The 22,420-nt window shown below is 41.4% G+C and overlaps 1 protein-coding gene across 6 annotated transcripts in view; it reads left to right on the top strand.

Moving 5' to 3' along the window:
- LOC145356524 (C-Jun-amino-terminal kinase-interacting protein 4-like) overlaps nucleotides 1-22,420 on the top strand; it is a 315,087-nt gene that overhangs the window by 206,812 nt on the left and 85,855 nt on the right. For all 6 annotated transcript variants that reach the window (XM_080209269.1, XM_080209264.1, XM_080209266.1 and 3 more), the window contains 3 exons: nucleotides 12,479-12,704; nucleotides 16,096-16,195; nucleotides 16,776-16,897. In XM_080209269.1, the coding sequence (XP_080065395.1) occupies nucleotides 12,479-12,704; nucleotides 16,096-16,195; nucleotides 16,776-16,897 (448 nt within the window). The remainder of the gene's footprint in view (nucleotides 1-12,478; nucleotides 12,705-16,095; nucleotides 16,196-16,775; nucleotides 16,898-22,420) is intronic.

Below are 22,420 nucleotides of genomic sequence, written 5' to 3'. Positions count from 1 at the left end.
GAAAGTCAGCTTAGTGTGTTGCTAATGGATATGGCTGCTGTTACCAGGCTGCCCACTATGGTAATGTATGAATGACATTTTTATTTTGAGCCAGATCCTTTTTGACCAAAATGTTCAAAAGTTCTTCTGGAACATTTTATTCATCCAAATTGTTCACTTTTGGGAAGAAGGTTTAAGTCATATTGGCATGTAGCCCTTGAAGTACCAAACAGACACAAATTAATGAACACAAGCGTTACTGAGTTTACTTTAGCACTGAGGGGATGTTTTACTATCTCTCCATATTGGAACTTCAATTCAATAAAAATCTGGAATTAAAAGTCCAGTGATTGCTATAAAAATCCACCTAGTTCACTGATGTCTATTAGGGAAGGAAATCTGTTGTCCTACCTGGTCTGGCCTACATGTGACTACAGACCCACAACAGTGTGATTAACTCTTTAATACCCTCCGAAATTGCCTGGCAAGCCGCTCAGTTCAAGGAGCAATTAGGGATGAGGAACAAATGCTGTCCAGCCATCGACTCCCACATCTCATGAATGAAGTTTTAAAAATATATAAATTGCTGCCTTATGGGTGAGACATTAAAGAATAGGTGAAGCTTCAGTTTAACTTGGAATCCATAGAATCCTACAGTGCAGAAGGAGGCCATTCAGCCCCATCGTGTCTGCACCGACCACATTCCCACCAAGGCCCTATCCCATACATTTACCCTCACTAGTCCCCCGACACTAAAGGGCAATTTAGCATGGCCGATCAACCTAACCCGCACATCTTTGGACTGTGGGAGGAAACTGGAGCACCTGGAGCAAACCCACGCAGACACAAGGAGAACGTGCAAACTCCCCACAGACGGTGACCCAAGCCAGGAATTGAACCCAGGTCCCTGGCACTAAGGCAGCAGTACTAACTACTGTGCCAACCAAACTTGAGAGTCTATACAGCAGAGGAGGACGTTTAGCCCATTGAATTTGTGCTGGCTGTCTCTAGTACAATCCAATCAACCACTTTTCCCATTCTACCGCTTAGGCCCTGCAGCATTTTTTCCATGTGTGCCCATCCAGTTTCACTGAATTCATTGATAGTCTTCGCTCATAGGTACCATAAGAACAAATAAATATTCATACAAAATTGCACCCATAAAGTGGCAGGTGATGTTGAAGCACTTTCTCTATACTGCTATAGAGTGCTAGCTGACATAATGAATGGAAATCATTTGTGATCTGAATCAAAAAGTTTTATTTCACCTTTTGATTTCTTAAAACTATCCATAATGAACTCTTGGCCTGGATTTTCCGATCTCATTCACCCCACCACAGCCGCCAGCGAGAGCGGAGAGTTCGACACTCAGCCAAAACTCTATCCGCTGCAACGGGAGTGGAGAATCCCAGCTGCAGGCAAATTGGAGAAGTCTGGCCCTTGTGTCTGGTAAATTCATTCTAATTCTGTTTCAACTTGAGAATTTGTCTGGAGGCTTTGTGGATTTCTGCAAGGAGCTGGTACAAACCTGAGCATCAATGCACAGTGCAGAACATGTGAATTTAAGCATCCAAACGATAATCCGGATACCTTCTTGCATAATGGCAAAATACTGCAAATGCCAGAAACCTGAAATAAAAACAGAAAATGCAAATTAAGCAGCATCTGTGGATAGAGAAAAACACAGTTAACGTTTTAAGTTCTAATGAAGAAACATTTACCAGATCTTCACGATACTCCGAGTGCTTCTAGCATTTTGTTATTATTTCCTTCAGAATTTGACCAGTGTTTTTCCGCTATCTCGACAAAGGATTTTTTTTATTCGTTCACTCATGGGACATGGCTGTTGCTGACTAGGCCAAGCCAGTGTTTATTGCCCATCCCTAATCGCCTTTGAAGGGCCAGTTAAGACCAAACCGTGTAAGGATGGCAAATTTCCTTCCCTAAAGGGCATTAGTGAACCTGATGGCTTTCTACAACAATGTTCATCATTAGACTTTTAATTCCAGATTTTTGTTGAACTCAAATTTCACTATCTGCCATGGCATGATTTGAACCCAGGTTCCCAGAGCATTACTCTAGCTCTCTGGATTATTCCTCCAATAACAATAGCATTATGCCACCGCCGCTGCCCCCCCCCCCCCCCCCGGGCAATGTCTTTGGGATCTGCGGTGCTGGGCTTGCTAAATGAATAGTGAAAAATGAATTGCGGTAACTAATTAATATTTACATCACTTTTCTAAAACCTTAATTTACTGTAAAAATTGCTGTGCCTTCCTGCTTTTATTTCTGGACTGTTACAGTTTGAAATACTTCTGACAGGAGTGGCCACAAGCAGCACCAGTAGTTGAATACAAGTCTACAACACTGAGACAACTACAAGGAAAGTGCGGGGAATTACATCATTTTGTATATTTGTCCTGAGATCTAACTGAAGCTTTTGTCATTGTGAGTCAACCTGGCCTATGGCATTTGCCCTCCAAGCTAGCATGTTCAAACTATTCTGTCAAAACTCATTTCAGTCCTTCTGTAGAGGATAACTGATTTTCCCAGTGACAGAAACTAATTTTCCTGTACACTAGCAGGGACTGCAATTGAAATTTTCACAGCTTTATAACTTATGCACTTAAAAATGACTGACATTCAGAGCATTAGAGACTGGATCATCATGTGACATTTTATTGTCCCTGTCCATTGACATGATGTTCATAATCCAGATATAATTAGTCTGTGCTGAAAATGCTGTTCATTTATTGTGTGGAATTACAGATCACCCATCTTCACTTGATCCATCTCACTGTAAACAAATCAATTCAGCTGTGCCAGCTGGTTTCCTTCCTGCTGCATCCTCTGCTTCATAACTTAACATTGATTGCAGCACACAGCTTGTTACATATACAGTGCCTGTCTCCTGGGGACTGTAGCTAGGGTGCAGTGCAAACTCAGTCTGTGGGTAAAATACATTTGTTTCATTGATATATACCATTAAGAGCCAAAAGCAAACTGAGCGACAGTGATTTTCTTACTATGGAGGCATCTGGATTTTAATTGGGTATTGTTTCACTATTTTCTGCTCTTTTAACCAGCAGACTGAGTGAGCTGTTTTGGGCAATAATAATTTTTTTTTCTCACTTTATTGCTGCTACTGCTTGAAAGTCAGTCACACAGTGATTCCATTTGCAACCAACATGACTGAGAGTTTATCCAGAAACATAGAAAATAGGAAGGGCTATTTGGCCCTTCATGCCTGGTACGCTGCCATTTGTTGTAATCCTGGCTGATCATCCAACCTATTCCCGTTTCCCCATATCCTTTGATCCCTTTAGCCCCAGGGGCTCGCCACTGTTTGTGTGAAGGCGTTTTTCCTCATCTCAATCCTTAATGATCTATCCCGTATCCTCAGACTGTGAGCCCTGGTTCTGGACTCACTGTCATCAGGAATATCCTTCCTGCATCTACCCTGTTTAGCAGCAAGACATCCCTGCTCCTGTACTTAATTCCTCTCTCTCTGAAGGCCAACAAACCATTTACCGCCTGCTGCATCTGCACGCCTACCTTAAAGGTCTGGTGTTCATGGACACCCAGGTCTAGTTGCACATTCCCCTCTCTCAATTTATTGCCATTCAGATAGTAATCTGCCTTACTGTTTTGCTACCAAAGTGGATAACCTCGCATTTTTATTAAACTGCATTGGCTATGCATTTGCCCATTCTCTCAACTTGTCCAAATCACACGGAAGGACCTCTGCATCCTCCTCACAGCTCACCGGCTCATGCAACTTTATATCTGCAAATTTGGAGATATTACATCTAGTTGCCTCACTAAATTGTTAATGTACTTTGTGAGTAGCTGGGGTCCTAGCACTGATCCTTGTGGTACCCCACTAGTTACTGCTTGCCACTTGGGAAGAAGATGCATTTATTCCTATTCTTCAACATAGCGCATGTTCTTTTCCTGTTCCTTTCTTCCCTCATGAAAGTTTGAGCAGCGTTTTCATTGAGCGTCTGAAGCTCCTGCCTGAATCAGCACCAGGGATCCAGATTTGATTCTGGCTTTGAGTGACTGCCTGTGTGGAGTTTGCATGTTTTCCCTGTTTCTAAGTGGGTTTCCTCCCACTGGAGGTAAGGTCATTGCGGAAGATGTTTCTGCCTTAGACACTGCCCTGAAGAATTTCTGCAGTGATTTATTAGAGTTGAGATAATTGACAACAACAATATCTTCCTTTGTGCTAGCTATGACTCCAACCAGTGGAGAGTCTTCCCCCGATTCCAATTGACTCCAGTTTTGCTAGGGCCCCTGAATGCCACACTCAATCAAGTGTGGCCTTGATATCAAGGGCAGTCACTCTCACCTTGTCTAATGCCATCAAGCTTAGGGAAACCTACTTTGCAATAGAAAAAGACCATACAAGACAAAGGTGAATCTTGCTTTGAGGGGCCAGAAGGTTAATGAAGAAATCCGGGTTTTGGCTTACCCAAGCTACTCCCTGCTTTTGTTTTACCCATGGCACGTGCTGAAACGTTCTTGCCGTGATCTATCTGAGTGCTGGTGGATGGCCAATGGATGATAAGTGCCTAATTATTATTAGCCATTTTACTTGTATTAGCTTGTATTAAGTGGTCAGTTGGTCATTGATTGTAAATGAGATTTGCTGGACATTCTGCTGATGATCCTGATCAAGGTCATTGTTAAATCAGGAACTAATTATTCAGGGACTCCCTTAGCTTCAACAGGAAGGAAGATAAAATTGAGGACTGTAATATTGCTTAAGGCAGGAGATGACCATACGGCTCATCAGACCTCTTCCTCCATTCATTATGATCATGGCTGATCTTGGGCTTCATTTCTACTTTAATTTGCACCGCACCCAATATCGCATGCCTCTCTGAGAGACCAAAAATCAATCTATCTCAGCCTTAAATACATTCAGTGATGGTGCATCCATACTATTCTAGGACTGAGAATTCTAAAGATTTAAAATCTTTTTAAATTAAGAAATTTTTCACCTGTCCTAAATGTTTGGCTCCTTACTCTCAACTGCGCCTCCACGTTCTAGATTCCCCAGCAGGGGAAGCAACATCTCGGTATCTACCCTGTCAATCTCCTTCATAACCTTGAATGTTTCAATTATATCTCCTCTCATTCTTTTAAGCTCAAGAGAATATAGACCTGGTTTCCTTGGCCCCTCATCAGACAACATCCCTCTCAATTCGGGCATATTGAGTGAACCTTCACTGTATTGCCTCCAAAGCACTTAGCTCCTTTCTTAAGTATGAGGATCAAAAGTGTACACTATGTTCCAGGCGTAGTCCCCCATAGCACCCTGCAATTGTAACAAGACCTCTTTATTCTTCTACTGCAATCCTCTTGCAATAAAGCCAACATGCCATTTGCCTTCCTCATTGTTTGCTCTTATCTACATGCTAACGTTTTGCATTTTTGTACACCCAAGTCCCTCTGAACATCAACATTTACAAATTTCCTATTTTCAAAAATATTCCGCTGTGCTATTATTACTAAAGTGAATAATCATACACTTGCTCACATTATATTTCATCTGCCACATTGTTGCCCACTTGCTTAACTTGTCTATAATCCCCGTGCATCCTCTGTGTCTTCATCACAACTTGCATTCCCACTAGCTTTGTACTGTCAGCAAATATAGATATGTTAGGACAAATGCATGAATAGGATGGTAATAGGGGGATATGGTCCCTGGTAGGATGGGGGTTTTAATTCAGACGGGCAGCATGGTCGGTGCAGGCTTGGAGGGCCGAAGGACCTGTTTCTGTGCTGTAATTTTCCTTGTTAATTGCTTTGTTCACTGTATTACTTTCCATATCTTTGGCTAAGTCATTAATATAGATTGCGAATAGCTGAGGCCCCAGTGCTGCTTCCTTGTCTTTAACCAATCCTTTATCCATGCTAATAGTATCACCCCAACTCTTAGCTTGCCTTGCCAGCAACACCCACATCTCGAGGAAAGAATAAAGAAAAAGTGTTTATTCTAATGAATTTTAATTTCAACATCGTGAGAATGGATGAATTTCTGAATACTTATTGCTGAGGGAAATAGTTGGAAAATAAACAGTTCACTCCTTGGTTGATTCAGTTGCTGTAGTTGTTTGTATTTATTTCCTTTCAAAATGTTGCATCGTGCAGTCTGATCAGTGGGGGTTTGGTTGCTGCTGGTTACATCAGGAGAGCACTGTGATTAGCTCGGCATTGGATCCAGTGGGAAATCCATCTGAAGGTCAAATTTCTCATGCTAGTGCAAAAATGGGAAATGCAGTGTCCTGAATAGTAAATGGTATTGTGCAATCAAATGAGTGCATTGTGTGCATGAGAGTTTTTAATAATGCAGGAATTGAGTAAACAATGTTTAAATGTTTTAAATCAGCCCAAATGTACTGAGCAAAATAACTGCTGGTGCAGCACTAGTCAGGATTGTATTAGCCTCCACTTTAAGTAATAATTACAACCTTGCTGTGAATTCAGAATGTGAAAGAGCTGTCATGGCGAAACTGGGTAGAGTCTGTGGGAGTTGTTTAACATACAGGCCAGAGCTCCATTTAGTATTTACTTGGAGTACATTACACTTAGGAAATACAAATAGTTTTAGTCCACCAGCTTTCAGTTGCAAGATTCATCACTGTTTCTTGTTCTAGATTCAATAAGTTAGGCATCTGCATTTTGCTCCAACTGTTGATCTAAATAATTCCCTTTTGTATAATTTTGGCAAGATTCTCAGGAATGCCACATTCAGTCTCACTATACACTGAATGGCCTGCTTAAAATCTGTGAAATTGTAACATAAGAACATAAGAAATAGGAGCAGGAGTAGGCCATCTAGCCTTTCGAGCCTGCCCCGCCATTCAATAAGATCATGGCTGATCTGTCGTGGCTCAGTTCCACTTTCCTGCCCTCTCCCCATAACCCTTAATCCCCTCTCTTATCAAAAACCCATCAACCCGCGTCTTAAAAATATTTAGCGAGGCAGCCTCCACCACTTCAACGGGCAGAGAATTCCAGAGATTCACCACCCTTTGAGTGAAGAAGTTCCTCCTCAACTCAGTTCTAAACAGCCCCCCCCTTTATCTTGAGGTTGTGCCCCCTAGTCCTACTGTCTTTTTTGAGCGGGAAGAGTCTCTCCACCTCTATCCTATCCATCCCATTCATCATCTTATACGTCTCAATGAGATCTCCCCTCATTCTTCTAAACTCTAACGAGTACAAGCCTAGTTTATTCAGCCTCTCCTCATAGCTCAACCCCCTCAGCTCCAGTATCAGCCTAGTAAACCTCCTCTGCACTCCCTCCAAGGCCAAAATATCTTTGCGCAGGTGTGGCGCCCAAAACTGCACACAGTAGTCCAGCTGCGGCCTCACCAATGCCCTATACAGCTGCAGCAACAGTAACAGTAGATGTGTTTAATAAATTTCTCCAAAATCTGTCTTATCACAAACAATTAATCATAGAATAGAATCATAGAATCCCTACAGTACAGAAAGAGGCCATTGAGCCCATGAGGTCTGTACCCACAACAATCCCACCCAGGCCCTTTCCCTGTAACTGCACATATTTACCCTCCTAATACCCCTGATAGTGGGGGCAGTTTAACTTGGCAATTCAACCCGCACATCTTTGGACTGTGGGAGGAGATCAGAGCACCCAGAGGAAAACCACACAGACATGGGAAGAATGTACAAACTTTGCACACACAGTCACCCAAGACCGGAATTGAATCCAGGTCCCTGGCGCTGTGAGGCAGCAGTGTTAACCACTGTGCCACCCCAATGTACTTAATACATCTACTCCTCTTGTCTTTCCTCAGTTTTCAGGTATGATCTTCCCAATTTTTGTTTAAAAATGATGCAAAAGCTGTTTTAAGAGCAGTAAATTTGGAACTGCAACTAATGGTTGCCACAATGGGGAGAATGTAGATTGTTCTAAACTGATAGATTAATGTAAGCTAATTGGCTTCTCTCATCTTTATTTAAAATCCAGCAGCAAACGTCTCATCTGAAGCTACCTTGAACTACAACCATAGCGGTTTGAATGGATAACTGGGGAATATTTAAATGCTTTGACACTTTACTATTATGAGTGCAGCATTTCCACATTATGATCCTACTATTTGGGGAAAAAAAAAGTTTGTAAAAGTGTGTGAATTTTACCTGTGATCAGATAAACTATTAATAATGATACTTGTATTCAACAGAATTTTAACATAGAACATTACAGCACAGTACAGGCCCTTCGATCCTCAATGTTGTGCCGAGCTATGTCCAATCCCAAGATCAAGCTATCCCACTCCCTATCATTCTGGTGTGCTCCATGTGCCTATCCAATAACCGCTTGAAAGTTCCTAAAGTGTCCGACTCCACTATCACAGTATGCAGTCTATTCCACACCCCAACGACTCTCTGAGTAAAGAATCTACATTGGACATCCCTCCTATATCTACCACCATGAACCTTATAGTTATGCCCCTTAGTAACAGTTACATCCACCCAAAGAAATTGTCTCTGCACATCCACTCTATCTATCCCTCTCATCATCTTATAAACCTCTATTAAGTCGCCGCTCATCCTCCTCCATTCTAAAAAGAAAAGCCCCAGCTCCCTCAACCTTTCCTCATAAGACCTACCCTCCAAACCAGGCAGCATCCTGGTAAATCTCCCCTGCATTCTCTCCAATGCTTCCTTATCCTTCTTATAGTGAGATGACCAGAACTGAACACAATATTCCAAATGTGGTCTCACCAACGTCCTGTATAGTTGCAGCATAACCCCACGGCTCTTAAACTCAAACACCCTGTTAATAAACACTAACACACTATAAGCCTTCTTCACAGCTCTATCCACTTGAGTGGCAACCTTCAGAGATCTGTGGATATGAACCCCAAGATCTCTCTGTTCCTCCAAGTTCCTCAGAAGGCTGCCGTTGACCCTGTAATCTCCATTCAAGTTTGTCCTACCAAAATGAATCACATACGAACATAAGAAATAGGAGCAGGAGTAGGCCATCTAGCCCTTCGAGCCTGCCCCGCCATTCAATAAGATCATGGCTGATCTGTCGTGGCTCAGTTCTAATCTCACGCTTATCAGGGTTAAACTCCATCTGCCACTTTTCTGCTCAGCACCTCATCCTATTAATGTCTCTTTGCAGCCTGCAAGAGCCCTCCAGCTCATCCACTACTCCACCAATCTTGGTGTCATCTATGAGACAACCAGTTACTTATCCAATCGGTCAAATTTTCTTCTATCCCACACCTCCTTATCTTCTTTGTGAGCTGACCATGGGGAACCTTATCAGACCTTACTAAAATAACATAAAGAAAATTAGTAGCAATAGAGAAGGAAGAATGACCCTGGCATTGAAATGTAATGGGAGACCTTGAGCAGAATTTAGGACATGACAGAGGTTTGCAATGATCACCGACTCTGGCAGCAGTTGTAAGGCAGGGTGAACCCTGTGATCAGGATGCTCACATCCGCTTGGTTTGTGCTAATAATAGGAAAAACACGATTGGATTCTGGTTTTACCATTGTTTAATGAGTTGTTCTTTACCATGCCCCCTCCTAGCTCATGTATTGCATCAGTCCATTCAGTTTGAGAACCTTTTCACAGTGCCTATTGTAACTTTGGTGACAGTAACGTACACTCCAGATTTCACCAATTAATATATTCTTTTATGCTTCAATGGGACATCCTGAGGTTTTTAAATAAACTGCTGTTTTAACTTCACTTTTCAGAATGCATCTGGAATACTACCAGTGCATCTACCCACACCTCAGTTTAACTATTGAAACCCCCATGCATGCTTTTCACAGTAACTTCATTGCAGTGTTAATGTAAATCTACTTGTGACACTAATAAATAAACATAAACTTAAACTTACCCAGGCCCTCACCTCTCCTGAGGCCCTTAACCCTGCACATTCACCATGGTTAATCCACCTAAGTTACATATCTTGGGACACTGAAGGGCAATTTAGTGTGGCCACTCCACCTACTCTGCACATCTTTGGAATGTGGGAGGAAACCCACATGGGCATGGAGAGAACGTGCAGACTCCACACGGTCACCCGAGGTAGGAATTGAACCCAGGATCCCTGGTGTCAGTCTCTTCTAATTCTGGATCCTTCATCAAAGTGAACAGTTTCTCTCTTTCTACTTTCTCAAACCCTTATGACTTTATACATCTCTATCAAAGTTCTTCAATCTTCTCTTCTCCAGGGAGAACAGCCCCAGCTTCATAGAATCCACAGAATTCCTACAGTATAGAAGGAGGTCATTCAGCCCATCGAGTCTGCACCGACCCTCCAAAAGTGCTCTCTACCTAGGCCCATTCCTCATGTATCTCCACAACCCTGCGCATTGATCATGGCCAATCCACCTAACTTACACATCTTTGGAGTGTGGGAGGAAACTGGAGCACCCAGAGGAAACCCACGCAAACACAGAAGAACGTGCAAACTCCAATAGACAGCTTCTTCAACCTATGCATATAACTGAAGTTCCTAATCCTTGGAGCTATTCTTGTGATTCTTTTCTGCATCCTTAATAATGCCTTGATATCATTCCTGAAATGTGGTTCCCAAAACTGGATACAATACTTCAGTTGAGACTGAACCAGCATTTTATACAGGTTTATCATAACTCACTTGTTTTTGTACTCTATACCCCAGTTTATAAAGTGCAGAATCCTGTATACTTTAATAATGATTTTTCTTAACTTGCCCTACCATCTTTAGTGATTTTTGCAAATAGATCCCCAAGTCTCTTTGCTCCTGAACCCTCTTTAGAATGATGTATTTTATTTTGTATTGCTTTTTTTCATTCATGCTACCAAAATGTATCATTTTCCATTTCTCGGCATTAAATTTAATCTGCTGTTTGTCCAGCCATCTCACCAGTCTGTTTATGTCCTTTTAAAATTTGACATGTTCCCTTTCAAATTTCATGCAATACTTCCAAGTTCTGTGTTGTCTACAAATCTTGGTGTTGTGCCCTGTACAATCTAGGTGATTAATATACATCATGAAGAGTAGGGGTCCTAACTCCACTCCCTGGGGAACCCACTACATACCTTCTTCCAGTCCAAAAAACAGCTGTTCACCACTACTGTGTCCATACCGCTATTGTCCCTTTTATTCTTTTGACTTTAACTTCACTGACAAGCCTGTTATGTGGCAGCTGATCAATTACTTACTGGAGGTCTCTGATCCTGGCACTCTTCCAATTCTGGCCTCTTGAGCATCCTGATTTTCTTCATCCCACCATTGGTGGCAGGGATTTCAGCTGCTTGAGTTATAAGGAGAGGCTGGATAGACTGGGACTTTTTTTCCTGGCGTGTAAGAGACTAAGGGGTGATCTTACAGAGGTCTGTAAAATAATGAGGGGCATATATCAGCAAGATAGTCGATATCTTTTCCCAAAGGGAGGGGAGTCTAAAACTAGAGGGCATAAGTTTAAAGTGAGAGGGGAGAGATACAAAAAGGTCCAGAGGGGCAATTTTTTCACACAGGGTTGTGTGTGTCTGGAACAAGGTGCCAGAGATAGAAGTAGAGGCAGGTACAATTTTGTCTTTTAAAAACCATTTAGACAGTTAGATTGTAAGATGGGTATCAAGGCATATGGGCCAAATGTGGGGCAATTGGGATTAGCTTAGAGGTTTTAAAAAAAAAGCAGCATGGACAAGTTGGTCCAAAGGGCTGTAAACCTCTATGACTCTATGCTTTGGTTCTTGGCTCTAAAATGTTCTCCTTAAACTTCTCTATTCCTGTTGCCTGTCTCCTGTAAGACACTCCTTAAAACTTAACCCTGACTAAGCTTTTGGAATCTGTGTTAGTATCCGTTTATATGGCCTGGTATCAGCCTTACTTGATAATGTTCCAATGAAGCACCTTAGAATATATAACTGTTTTAATCATGTATGATACAAGTGCAAGTTGTTGCTGGTCATGTTGATCAAAATGTACAAAGAACAAAAACAGCCCGGGAAACAGGCCCTTCAGCCCCACGAGCCTGCGCCGTCATTTTAACATTACCAGTACCCCCTCCACCCATGACCCTTATCTATGCCTATGGCATTCCACATTGAGGGAAAACTAATTTAGGGACAATTTATTACCTCCAATCAGCCTAATAGCACATCTTTGGGGTGTGGTAGGAAACCGGAGCACCCGGAGAAAACCCATGCAAGCACGGGGAGAATGCACCAATGTATGATGCATTGGAATGTTGGTACATAACTGGTCCTCCCCAGTGTACTAATTTAAGATTCATTGTGCAGTTAACTCCAGGTATATCTCAGTTAAATTGCATCATCTCAAGTTGTTTTTAATTTTTGCATTCAAGTCACTTTGAACCCCAAAAGCCTTAACACAGGATGAATGATTGGACAATAGTTCATTTGCCTGTTAATGCTGAGGAGTTTGGTAATTGGTTATTGTTTGACAGACGCTTCATATTTGGAGTTCTGTTTGTATTTTAGGATGAACTCTCTGACGTTAGCCAGGCCTCCAGCTTGGTACCAACAAAACCCAACACCCCTATGTTGGCTCCATCAGACTCTGCAGTGGGAGATTCAGCTTCTCCAAGAAAGGAAAACCTGGAGCCTGAAGGGTTGTCTAAAAACTTAAACCAAGCAAGCAAGAAACCAGACAGCAAGAAAAATATTGACGTGCAGGTACAGCAGGAAACTAGAACGTTAGCAATTGGTAAGTGCTTAGTTTGAACAAAATCTTATTCCAAGGGAATATTCCCTAGCAATAGGGAATATTACTAATCACAAATTAGTAATATTTGTGATTACTAATGTTGATGACATCTCAACCTTCTCCTTCCTCACTGCCTTCTTCTAGGAAGAGATTTCAGATTGTCACAGCTCCAGATAATCCTGCACATCTCTTTTCCAATGGCATATGCAGAATCATAGAATCTGCATAGTGTGGAAGGAGACTATTCGGCCCATCAAACTTTCACCAACAACAATCCCACCTAAGCTTTAACCCCATGTATTTACCCTGCTAGACCCCCTGACACTAAGGGCAATTTAGCATGGCCAGTCAACCTATAGAGATCTACCGATTGTGGGAGGCAACTGGAGCGCTCAGAGGAAATCTGCACTGGCACAGGGAGAACGTTCAAACTCCACACAGTCTCCCGAGGCTGGAATTGAACCCGGGTCCCAGTTTCTGAGAGGCTGCAGTGCTAACCACTGTGTCATCGTGCAGCCCCGTGTTATATATCCCACTTTTATCTTACTGGGGGAGATGAGCCTGATTAACAGAAATAGAAGTACTGACTTTAGAAAATTGGATATATTTAGAATGTCAACTTTAGCTGGCATTGAGTAGAGAGTTGGGTTTGCAGGGAAGCAAATGGGCACTCAGATGCTTCATTGGTTTACAATCTTTCCTTGAAGAAGGATTCGTGTGGGAGGACAGGTAGGAGAAGTTGGCAAAGTGTATTAAAGCTGCTACATTTTTTCACAGATACTCTGCAGTGCAGAAAGAGGCCATCTGGCCCATCAAGTCTGCACTGACCACAATCCCACCCAGGCTCTACCCCCATATCCCTACACATTTACCCATTAATCTCTCTAACCTACGCATCTCAGGACACTAAGGGGCAATTTTAGCATGGTCAATCAACCTAACCTGCACATCTGTGGATTCTGGGAGGAAACCGGAGCACCTGGAGGAAACCCACACAGACACGAGGAGAATGTGCAAACTCCGTACAGACAGTGACCCAAGCCGGGAATTGAACCCAGGCCACTGGAGCTTTGAAACAGCAGTGCTAACCACTATGCTACTGTGCCTCCTTGAATTTATATTTCAAACAGCTGTAGTGCTAGGTGTGTGGGAGCTGAGGTAGTAAGATAGCTATATCAATTATTGCAGCATAGCTTTCCAATATTCTTCAATGGTTCCAACCTTATTGCCTAATTTTAGGCACTCTTACAGTTTAAAAGAACAAACTCAGTCTGCAATTACAAAACAAAGGCACATCAAAACCATTCCTGATCCCTCCTTATAGGTGATGAGATTTTCACTTTACAAAATAGTCTCTTCTACTTGAAGTTGACCATTGCTTGCGAGAAGCATGGAAATGTTTTATGGAGACAGAGAATCCTCTGATGTGTGGGTAGTAGAAATAAGAGCTTGTTGTGAAAATACCAAAGTTTCAAGTATAAATATCTTTTTCTCCCCTTCTGAAGGTCTAATATGTAACTGTTAATACCTGGTAACTTTGGTTCTGTCTGGTTTGCATCTGCGTTACTATAACTTCTGTCTTAAAGTGGGAATAAATAATTCCACAAAATATCCAATGGTCAATGATGAATAGATTTGTTGCAAGTGAAATATCTGTGGGTATTTGCTCTGGGTTTAAAGGGGAATATTGCTGCAGGTGTTTAACAGTTTTAGAAATATAGTTTTAAATCCGCAGCATGATCGAGGACATGGGAACAAAATGATGGGGCTTAGGTCGGGATCAAGAGTTCCCCACACCCAATGACATCTGTTATGCAACTATATTAGTGAGAGGAGGCCAGTTCCCTGCAAGGAGTTAGTGCATTCAGACTGCATCCTTGGCCTTTATTGATTCAATTGAATTTAACTGTGGTGATCGTAGGAGTTCCATCATTGATCTTAGCAAGTGCTGAGAATAACCATTTAGGCAAACACTTGAAAAGCACGATGGAATCAGGTTAATGGTACATTGCGCACAAGTGGAATTGTACTACAGCAAGATTGGCCTACAGGTGTCAACTTTTGTTCAGTGGTAACACTCTTGACTCTGAGTCTGAAAGGTTGTAAGTTCAAAACCAACTCCAAGACTTAAATGCACATCCAGGCTAACACTCAACATGGAATTCTGTATTTCATTATCTATAAAGTGCTTTAGGAAGCCCTGAGGTTGTGAAAGGCACTATAGAAATGCACCTTTTTCCTTTCTCTCCGGATAATGATGAACTAAAAGGGTGAAGGAGAAAAAGAATGATTAAAGATAGGCCATCTGCTTCCTATTTCTTGCTTCAATGAACACTGTAAATCTTTGCTACCCTCAGGATCTTGTTTGTAATTAAACAAATTATGTACAGAAAAATATTTATAAAAATGTAATAGGTGCCATTCCAAACTGAACAAACTGCCTAAATTCAGGGGGTTTTAACTGAAAATATCTGGACTTGTGGTTTCATTTTCCAGATTTTCTGGTTTTGAGACGAGCGTGGCTGGAAAATTGTTTTTCATTCAAAATCTTGTTCAGGGAGCATCCTATTTTTAACTGTAACCTTGGCTAATAGAGAGTCCATTGAATGAGCTCTTCATTGTGGTGGCACAGTGGTTAGCACTGCTGTCTCTCAGTGCCAGGGACCCTGGTTTGGTTCCTGGCTTGGGTCACTGTCTGTGTGGAATCTGCACGTTCTCCCAGTGTCGGTGTGGATTTCCTCCGGGTGCTTTGGTTTCCTCTCTCAGTCCAAATGATGTGCTGATTAGGTGCATGCTAAGTTCTCCCTCAGTGTACCTAAACAGGAGCTGGAGTGTGGCAACTAGGGGATTTTCACAGTAACTTCATTGCAGTGTTAATGTAAGCCTACTTGTGACCCTAACTTTAAATAAACTTTATTAGCTGGAGGACCTCTTCAATGAAAATTGAATGGTGAGGAGGTTAGGAACATTTATTTACAAACCAGGATTACTGGAAGACTGGATGCTTTTCCTTGGAGTGGTTGGGGCAAAGGCAATTGCATCTTTTGAGGAAAAATGAATAAATCTTAAAAGCAGATGAACGTATAGGGGCTATGAGAGGAGCAGATGACAGCGAGAATAATTTTGATTGCTCCAGCAAAAAACAGCCACGAACATAATGGACTGAATTACATCCCTTTGTTCTATAAAGATCCACGGCTCTCTGCTTTATTACATTGGTGTTGAATATGCAGATTTCAATTGAGAACCTCAATAACGGGGGATGACCAATAAAATTAACTTTCCATGCACATGTACTAGAATTGCTCCCTCACCCCAACGATAGTAAATCTAATATCCAGTGAAGTCCGTGTAATGTAGACTAACAGACATGTGATTGTTAATGTTGAAGGTGTGACTGAAAATGAAGACAAATCAGACGTTCAAGCCATTATTGACTCGACGCCCGAATTAGATATGGATCGAGACCTTAGTGGATATAAAGGAGCGAGGTGAGCTTAAATTCTCCTGAATAATGAAATGTTAATATATTGCCCCTTTATAGTTTATTCTCAACAATTAATTCATCTATCATATATTCTCTACATATGTTGGACTTGAGAGCACAAACTGTCAGCAGTTAGATCAGCATGTATTTCCATTTAATATAAAAACAGAAAATGCTGAAAATACTCAGGTCAGGCAACATCTTTGGAGAGAGTAATTGAGTTAACGTTTAAAGTCTGCTGTCTTTCATCAGAAATTCTGATGAGAAGGGGCTTTTTTAGTGCCCCTCCGCAAAGTTAAAACACTTTCAATCCACAAATTAATTTGGGATCCTTACTTTAGCCAATGGGCGACTGGTATATGGAAAGGAAATTTTAAATATTTGTAAAGTGTTGATGTATTACTTATTTGTAAATCCAGAATTACAATTCCAGTACAATGCATCTTTTACAAGGCTGTTTTATATACTTATTTTGCAATTCGGCTGTTTGTAGATATTAATGGCAGCTTCATACTCCAGAAGGCTTAGAAATCTTGACACTGATCCATATCAAATAACTAATTTCTGACTTCATACTTTTACAGCACGCCAACCCAGGGAATAGAGAACAAAGCATTTGATCGGAACACAGAATCTATTTTTGACGAACTGTCCCAGTCGGCTTCTGAGCTGATTGGTGATGTGGACGAGGGGGCAAATTTGCTGGGTAAGTGGAAAATCTGGCAGCGATGAAGTGCAGCCTTGTTTAAATGTGTAAATGCCCCTACGTAGCTAAGATGGAGTAGTTTGAGCCGTACGCCAGACACAACATGTAAAAACAAGAGATCCCTGCACACTTACAGCTTGTCTGAATCTCTCCCATCTGAAGCTGAGTAGCTTCTCCCTCTAGTGGGTAACGATGACCAAAAAATGTATGACATACTGCAACTCAGACCTGCAAACTATTCCACTTCCTGAATTTACTTTCCAAAGAATGGTATCTAATTACGAGTCCGGGGAAGGACATGTTATATTACGGAAATTTTTCCTTTCTATTTTGTGTGCAAGTTCCATTGCACATTGTAGTTGCCCTAAAATACAATCTGTAATGCAATTTATTTTTTCAAAAAAAATTGACCAAATCATTTTTAGTTCTGTGAAATTAGCAATAGTCTGTGAGAAATTAAAATAATGAAACTGTAGTCCGGATCCAAACTTGTATTTGATCATGTTTAGGAAAAGTTCTGCTTTGATTTGTCTTTTATGAGACTATTTTGAAATTCTCAACATACATGTGCAGATTGATTTCCTTGACAATTGCAAACAACAGTTACTCATTTATTTAGTACTTTAACGTAACTATCTCAGGGTGTTTCATGGAAGTGGCTGGCTGGCAGAAAATTTAGGCAGCCTTCCAAAAATAAGCAGTGGGGTAGCAAGGTGAAAACGGGATTAAACAGAGTTTGAGTGGAGTCAAGACAACTGAGGAGTGTGTCACTAATTGGGGATTAAATGATGTGCAGGCATTAAAGGCCAGAGAGGCAGAAGATGATGTTGGTATGTGGAATCGGAAGCGGTGATAGCAGTGGGGTAGGATAGAAGGCGTGGAATGACTTGCATAAGGGGATTTAAGTTCAACTGAGGGACGTGGATTGCAGGCAAGTCAGAGAGGATGTAACTAAAAACTCTTTCACAAGTAAAATATCATTTGAGGAGATGAGCCTAAATAAAATTATGCTTGGTTTCAAATTAACTTGTTTAATCTTGCCACATTATCTATTCTTTGTATTGCTTGAATGGATATTTTCTTTCCTAACAGAAAATTAGTTTTTCTAATGAAAGCTTAGTATAGTAAAATATTTTTTGTTTTGAATTAACTTAATTAGGGAGCTTAATCCTCCACTGTCTAAAATCTTTCTTGAACTTGCTTTTGAAACATACATCTATGATCCAAATGAAATTCAATTTAAACATTTTAATAGCAGGAATCTAATTTGATGTGATTGTACCTTAAGCCTGTTTTGCTGATGCTAAATTATTTGACTTTGTGTGCTAGAATTCTGTGCAGCTAAATGGATATATAAATTCGTTAAACATCTCTGTAACCCAAACTTTCAGGTGGCCCAATTTGAAAACTAAAAAGATTGTAGGATATCATTGCTGATAGTGATGATTTTCCTGAGCACAGGAATCAAACTTGGCAAAATCAATTGTGAAGGCTAAGGGGTGTGTTTCCAATGATAAATATTACCTACCAGAGCACTGATAAACCTGTTGCATCATAAAACAGTTGATTAAGGGGAGGCATTGAGCTAGTGGTAATATCACTAGCTGAGTTTCTGGATTAATAGGCTAATGTTCTGGGAACCCAGGTTCGAACCCCACCATGGCAGATGGTGGAATTTAAATTCAATTTTAAAAACCTGGAATTAAGAATCTACTGATGATGATGAAACCATTAGAGAAAATGCTGGAAAATCTCAGCAGGTCCGGCAGCATCTCTAATGAGAGAAAAAAAGCTGACGTTTCAGGTCCAGATGATCCTTTGTCAAAGCTCAACCATTGTTGATTGTCGGAAAAACCCATCTGGTTCACAAATGTCCTTTGGTGCAGGAAATCTGCCGTCCTTACATGTGACTCTCCAAGGGCAAATAGGGATGTGCAATAAATGCTGGCCAATCAGTGATGCCCATGTCCCAAAAAAGTGAGGAGCATTTGCTCCTGAAACGTGCAATCTGAAAAACAGAAATGAAAGAACTCTAGATAATCAACTTGTGCTGATGTTTAGTACATTTGGCTAGGGTTGTATGATTTTTGATTTCTGCCTTTAATGCTAAAGTGCTTTATGTCCCCTCATGTGTGCCCTGTCTGGCCCTTCTGACCCTTTGCACGCATTCTGTTCCTTCTGTGTTCCTTCTCTCTCTCTCTCTCTCTCTTCCCCCAATCTCTGCTGCCTCACGCATGCGCTGTCTCTGTACCCCCACACACACGCACACACACCACCCTCCCTCATGCACACACCCTTTCCTTTTGCACCATCTCTGTTCCCTCGCCCGCCCACTCTGTCTCTCTCTCTTCCTCTTCTCCTTTCTCACTTTCTCTCAGTCTTTCTCCCCCCCATTGTTCCTTTTCTCTCTTTTCCTCCCCCACAATGTTCCTTTATTCTCTGTCTCTCTCTCCCCCCCCACCCCCCACCCCCAATCTCTTCGGCCCTCTCTGTTTCTCTCTCCCCCCTTCTTTTTCTATCTTCCTTCCCCTCCCCCCACAATTCCTTCTATCTCTCTCTCTCAATCACTTTGGAACTCCTATTCGCCACCATGTTGTTGCAAGTACTGGGAGCTGCATAGTTTTAAAGCCCAAGTTTGCTGTCAGCCAGACACTACATTCTGTTCTTTCTGCTGCAGCACTATAGACCATGACTTTTTACCTCAGCTTTTGAGCAATATTTCTTCAGAACATAATATGTAAAAGCTGTATAGGGAGAGAAATCAAAATGTATGAGTAGGTGTTGAGGTTTTAAGATCAAAAGTGTTTTCTAATTTTATTAATATTCAGCAAATCCTGGAAGGGCTGCTGCATACAGCTCTGGAATGTTGAGATGGATTTGTCTGTAAATCAGACGTACAAATAGATTAATCTCTAATCCTGCGTGAATTTGAGAAATGCTCACCTGGGACAGCACAGTGGTTAGCTAGCACTGCTGCCTCACAGCGCCAGAGACCTGGGTTCGATTCCCAGCTTGGATCACTGTATGTTAGAGTCTGCATGTTTTCCCCATGTCAACTTGGGTTTCCTCCCACATTCCAAAAATTTGTGAGTTAGGTGGATTGGCCATACTAAATTGCTCTTTGCTGTCAGGGGGATTAGCTAGGGTAAATGCATGGGGTTATGGGGATAGGGCCTGGGTGGGATTGTGGTTGGTACAGATTCGATGGGCTGAATGGTGGCCTCCTGCACTGTAGGATTCTATGATTCCATGATTCCTTTGTTCGTTTCTTTCACTTTACCCAGAATGGCTTTGAGTTTACCTCAATTATTGCATGTCCCCCACAAGGAACTTTTATATCCTTTAATCCAGAATTCCTGTAGCCTTACCAATAAGCTTATTCTAAATGGTAATCTATCACTTACTAATCTCTGTAGATTAGTTTTGAAAAGCAGGCCATGTTTACAGCATGTAGATCGTGTGTGTCCCTGTGTGTAAGAATAAGCACTTATAATGCACATGGATACAAAGTGCTTTAGTGTTTTGCCGTGCTTGCTTATGAAGCTCATTCCTGTTCCACCCTTTGCATGTTGTCGTTGCATATTTAGCTGATGCCGTTTGTGCAAACTTCGTAAATCCCATGTTATATCATACATTTGTGTGCACGCATTTTAGCAGCAGAAAGAAACCTGTTTCTCCCTTCTCATCGCTGTTGTATTATGCAGACGACTCAGGAGTGCAGCTTTAAATACATGTTGGTAATCTTAGAAATAGCTTTCATTCTCAAGCTAATTGGCGTTTTTCTTCTCATGCTTCCTTTCTCTTGGGCTGCTGACCCAGGGGAGTTTTCTGGTGTGTATACTTTCACATACTGTATACTGTGCTTTCATTGACATTTTCTGTGTGTGTAAATTGTACTGTTTCTGCCATATTTCTGTCACTGTGATTTTCAGCTTTTATTATAAAGTTGAGAATGCTTTCCACATGTTGCAGTTTGTAAAGAAAAAGGTTTTGGGATTCTAAAGAATGGAACATATTGGTGCTTGAATATATTGATTCTTTGGGAAAAATTGAAAAAATTGGGATGATGTGTCTTTGAGCTTGCCTTATTTACAACAGATCGCTGTTCCTATGTTACCATGAGGTCAGTATCTTGGAATTCCCGACCAACTATCATTGAAGCAGCACAGGGTTAATATGGGTCAACTCTTTTTGAAAACAGCCAAGTCTGGACAATAAGTACATCCTTGCCAACATAACACAAATGAAAATGTGATGGCCTTGTCAGGAACATAACTGTCCTCACTATAGGAGTGGGTCTAGTAGATGGTATGAGGCATTAAGTGGTAAGGTTGATTGAGGAACTTCATTAAAAGGCATGCCAGTAGAGAGTGCATTGAATTGGAGGTAAGGTATTGGCATGGATTGACAATTGATTAGCAGACTGAAAATGGAGAGTAGGAATAAATAGGTTGTTTTTGAAGTGGCAGGAGTGACTAGTGAGGTCCCACAGAGATCAGTACTTGGGCCTCAGCCAGTCAATATACAAGTGATTTGGATCAGGTAATCAAAAGTAATATTTCCAAGTTTGCTGATGACACACAACTTGGTGTGAATGAGTGGTGAGGAGGATGGTAAGAAGCTTCATGGTGATTAAGACAAGTTGAGTGAGTGGGCAAGTACGTGGCAGGTGCAGTAGAATGTTGATAAATGTGAAGTTATCCACTTCAGATGGAGAGACAGAATTGCAGGGTATTATTTAAATGGTGATAGATTGGGAAATGTTGATGTACAAAGGAACCTGGGTGTCCTTGTACACCAACCATTGAAATCAGACATGCAGGTACAGTAAACAGTTAGGAAGACAAATTGGCCTTAATCGCATGAGGGCTTGAGTATAGGAACAAGGATGTCTTACTGCAGCTGTACAGGACCTTTGGTGAGGCTACACCTGGAGTATTGCGTATTGTGTGCAGTTTTGATCATCTTAACTAAGAAAGGATATACTTACAATAAAAGAATGCAGCAAAGGTTCATCAGATGGAATCCTGAGATGGCAGAGTTGTCATATGAGGAGAGCTTGGGTGGACCGGGCCTGTATTCACTGGAGTTTAGAACAATAAGAGGGGATCTCATTGAAATATATAAAATTCTGACAGGGCTAGACAGACTGGATGCTGGGATGCTGTTTCCTCTGACTGGGGAGACCAGAACAAGGGGTAACAGTCTCAGGATTCGGGGGAGACCATTTAGAACTGAGATGAGGAGAAATCTCTTCACTCAGGTAGTGGTGAACATGTGAAAATCACTGCCACAGAAAGCTGCGAAGACCAAATCATGGAATATATTTAAGAAAAAACTAGATTTCTAGACTCTAAAGGTGTCGAGGAGTATGGTGAGAGCATGGGAATATGGGGTTGAGATAGATCAGCCATGAATATGTTGAATGGCAGACAGGTTTGAAGGGCCGAATGACGTACTCTTGCTATTTTCTGTTTCTGCGTTCTCTTGAACTGACAAATGGTGTCTGCTGTGAAATTGTTG

Source organism: Carcharhinus amblyrhynchos, chromosome 21 (assembly GCF_965287045.1).
Source record: "Carcharhinus amblyrhynchos chromosome 21, sCarAmb.v2.hapA, whole genome shotgun sequence".
Taxonomy (NCBI): domain Eukaryota; kingdom Metazoa; phylum Chordata; class Chondrichthyes; order Carcharhiniformes; family Carcharhinidae; genus Carcharhinus; species Carcharhinus amblyrhynchos.
The sequence above is the reverse complement of the archived record's forward strand: the minus strand, read 5'-3'. Positions and strand labels throughout refer to the sequence as shown.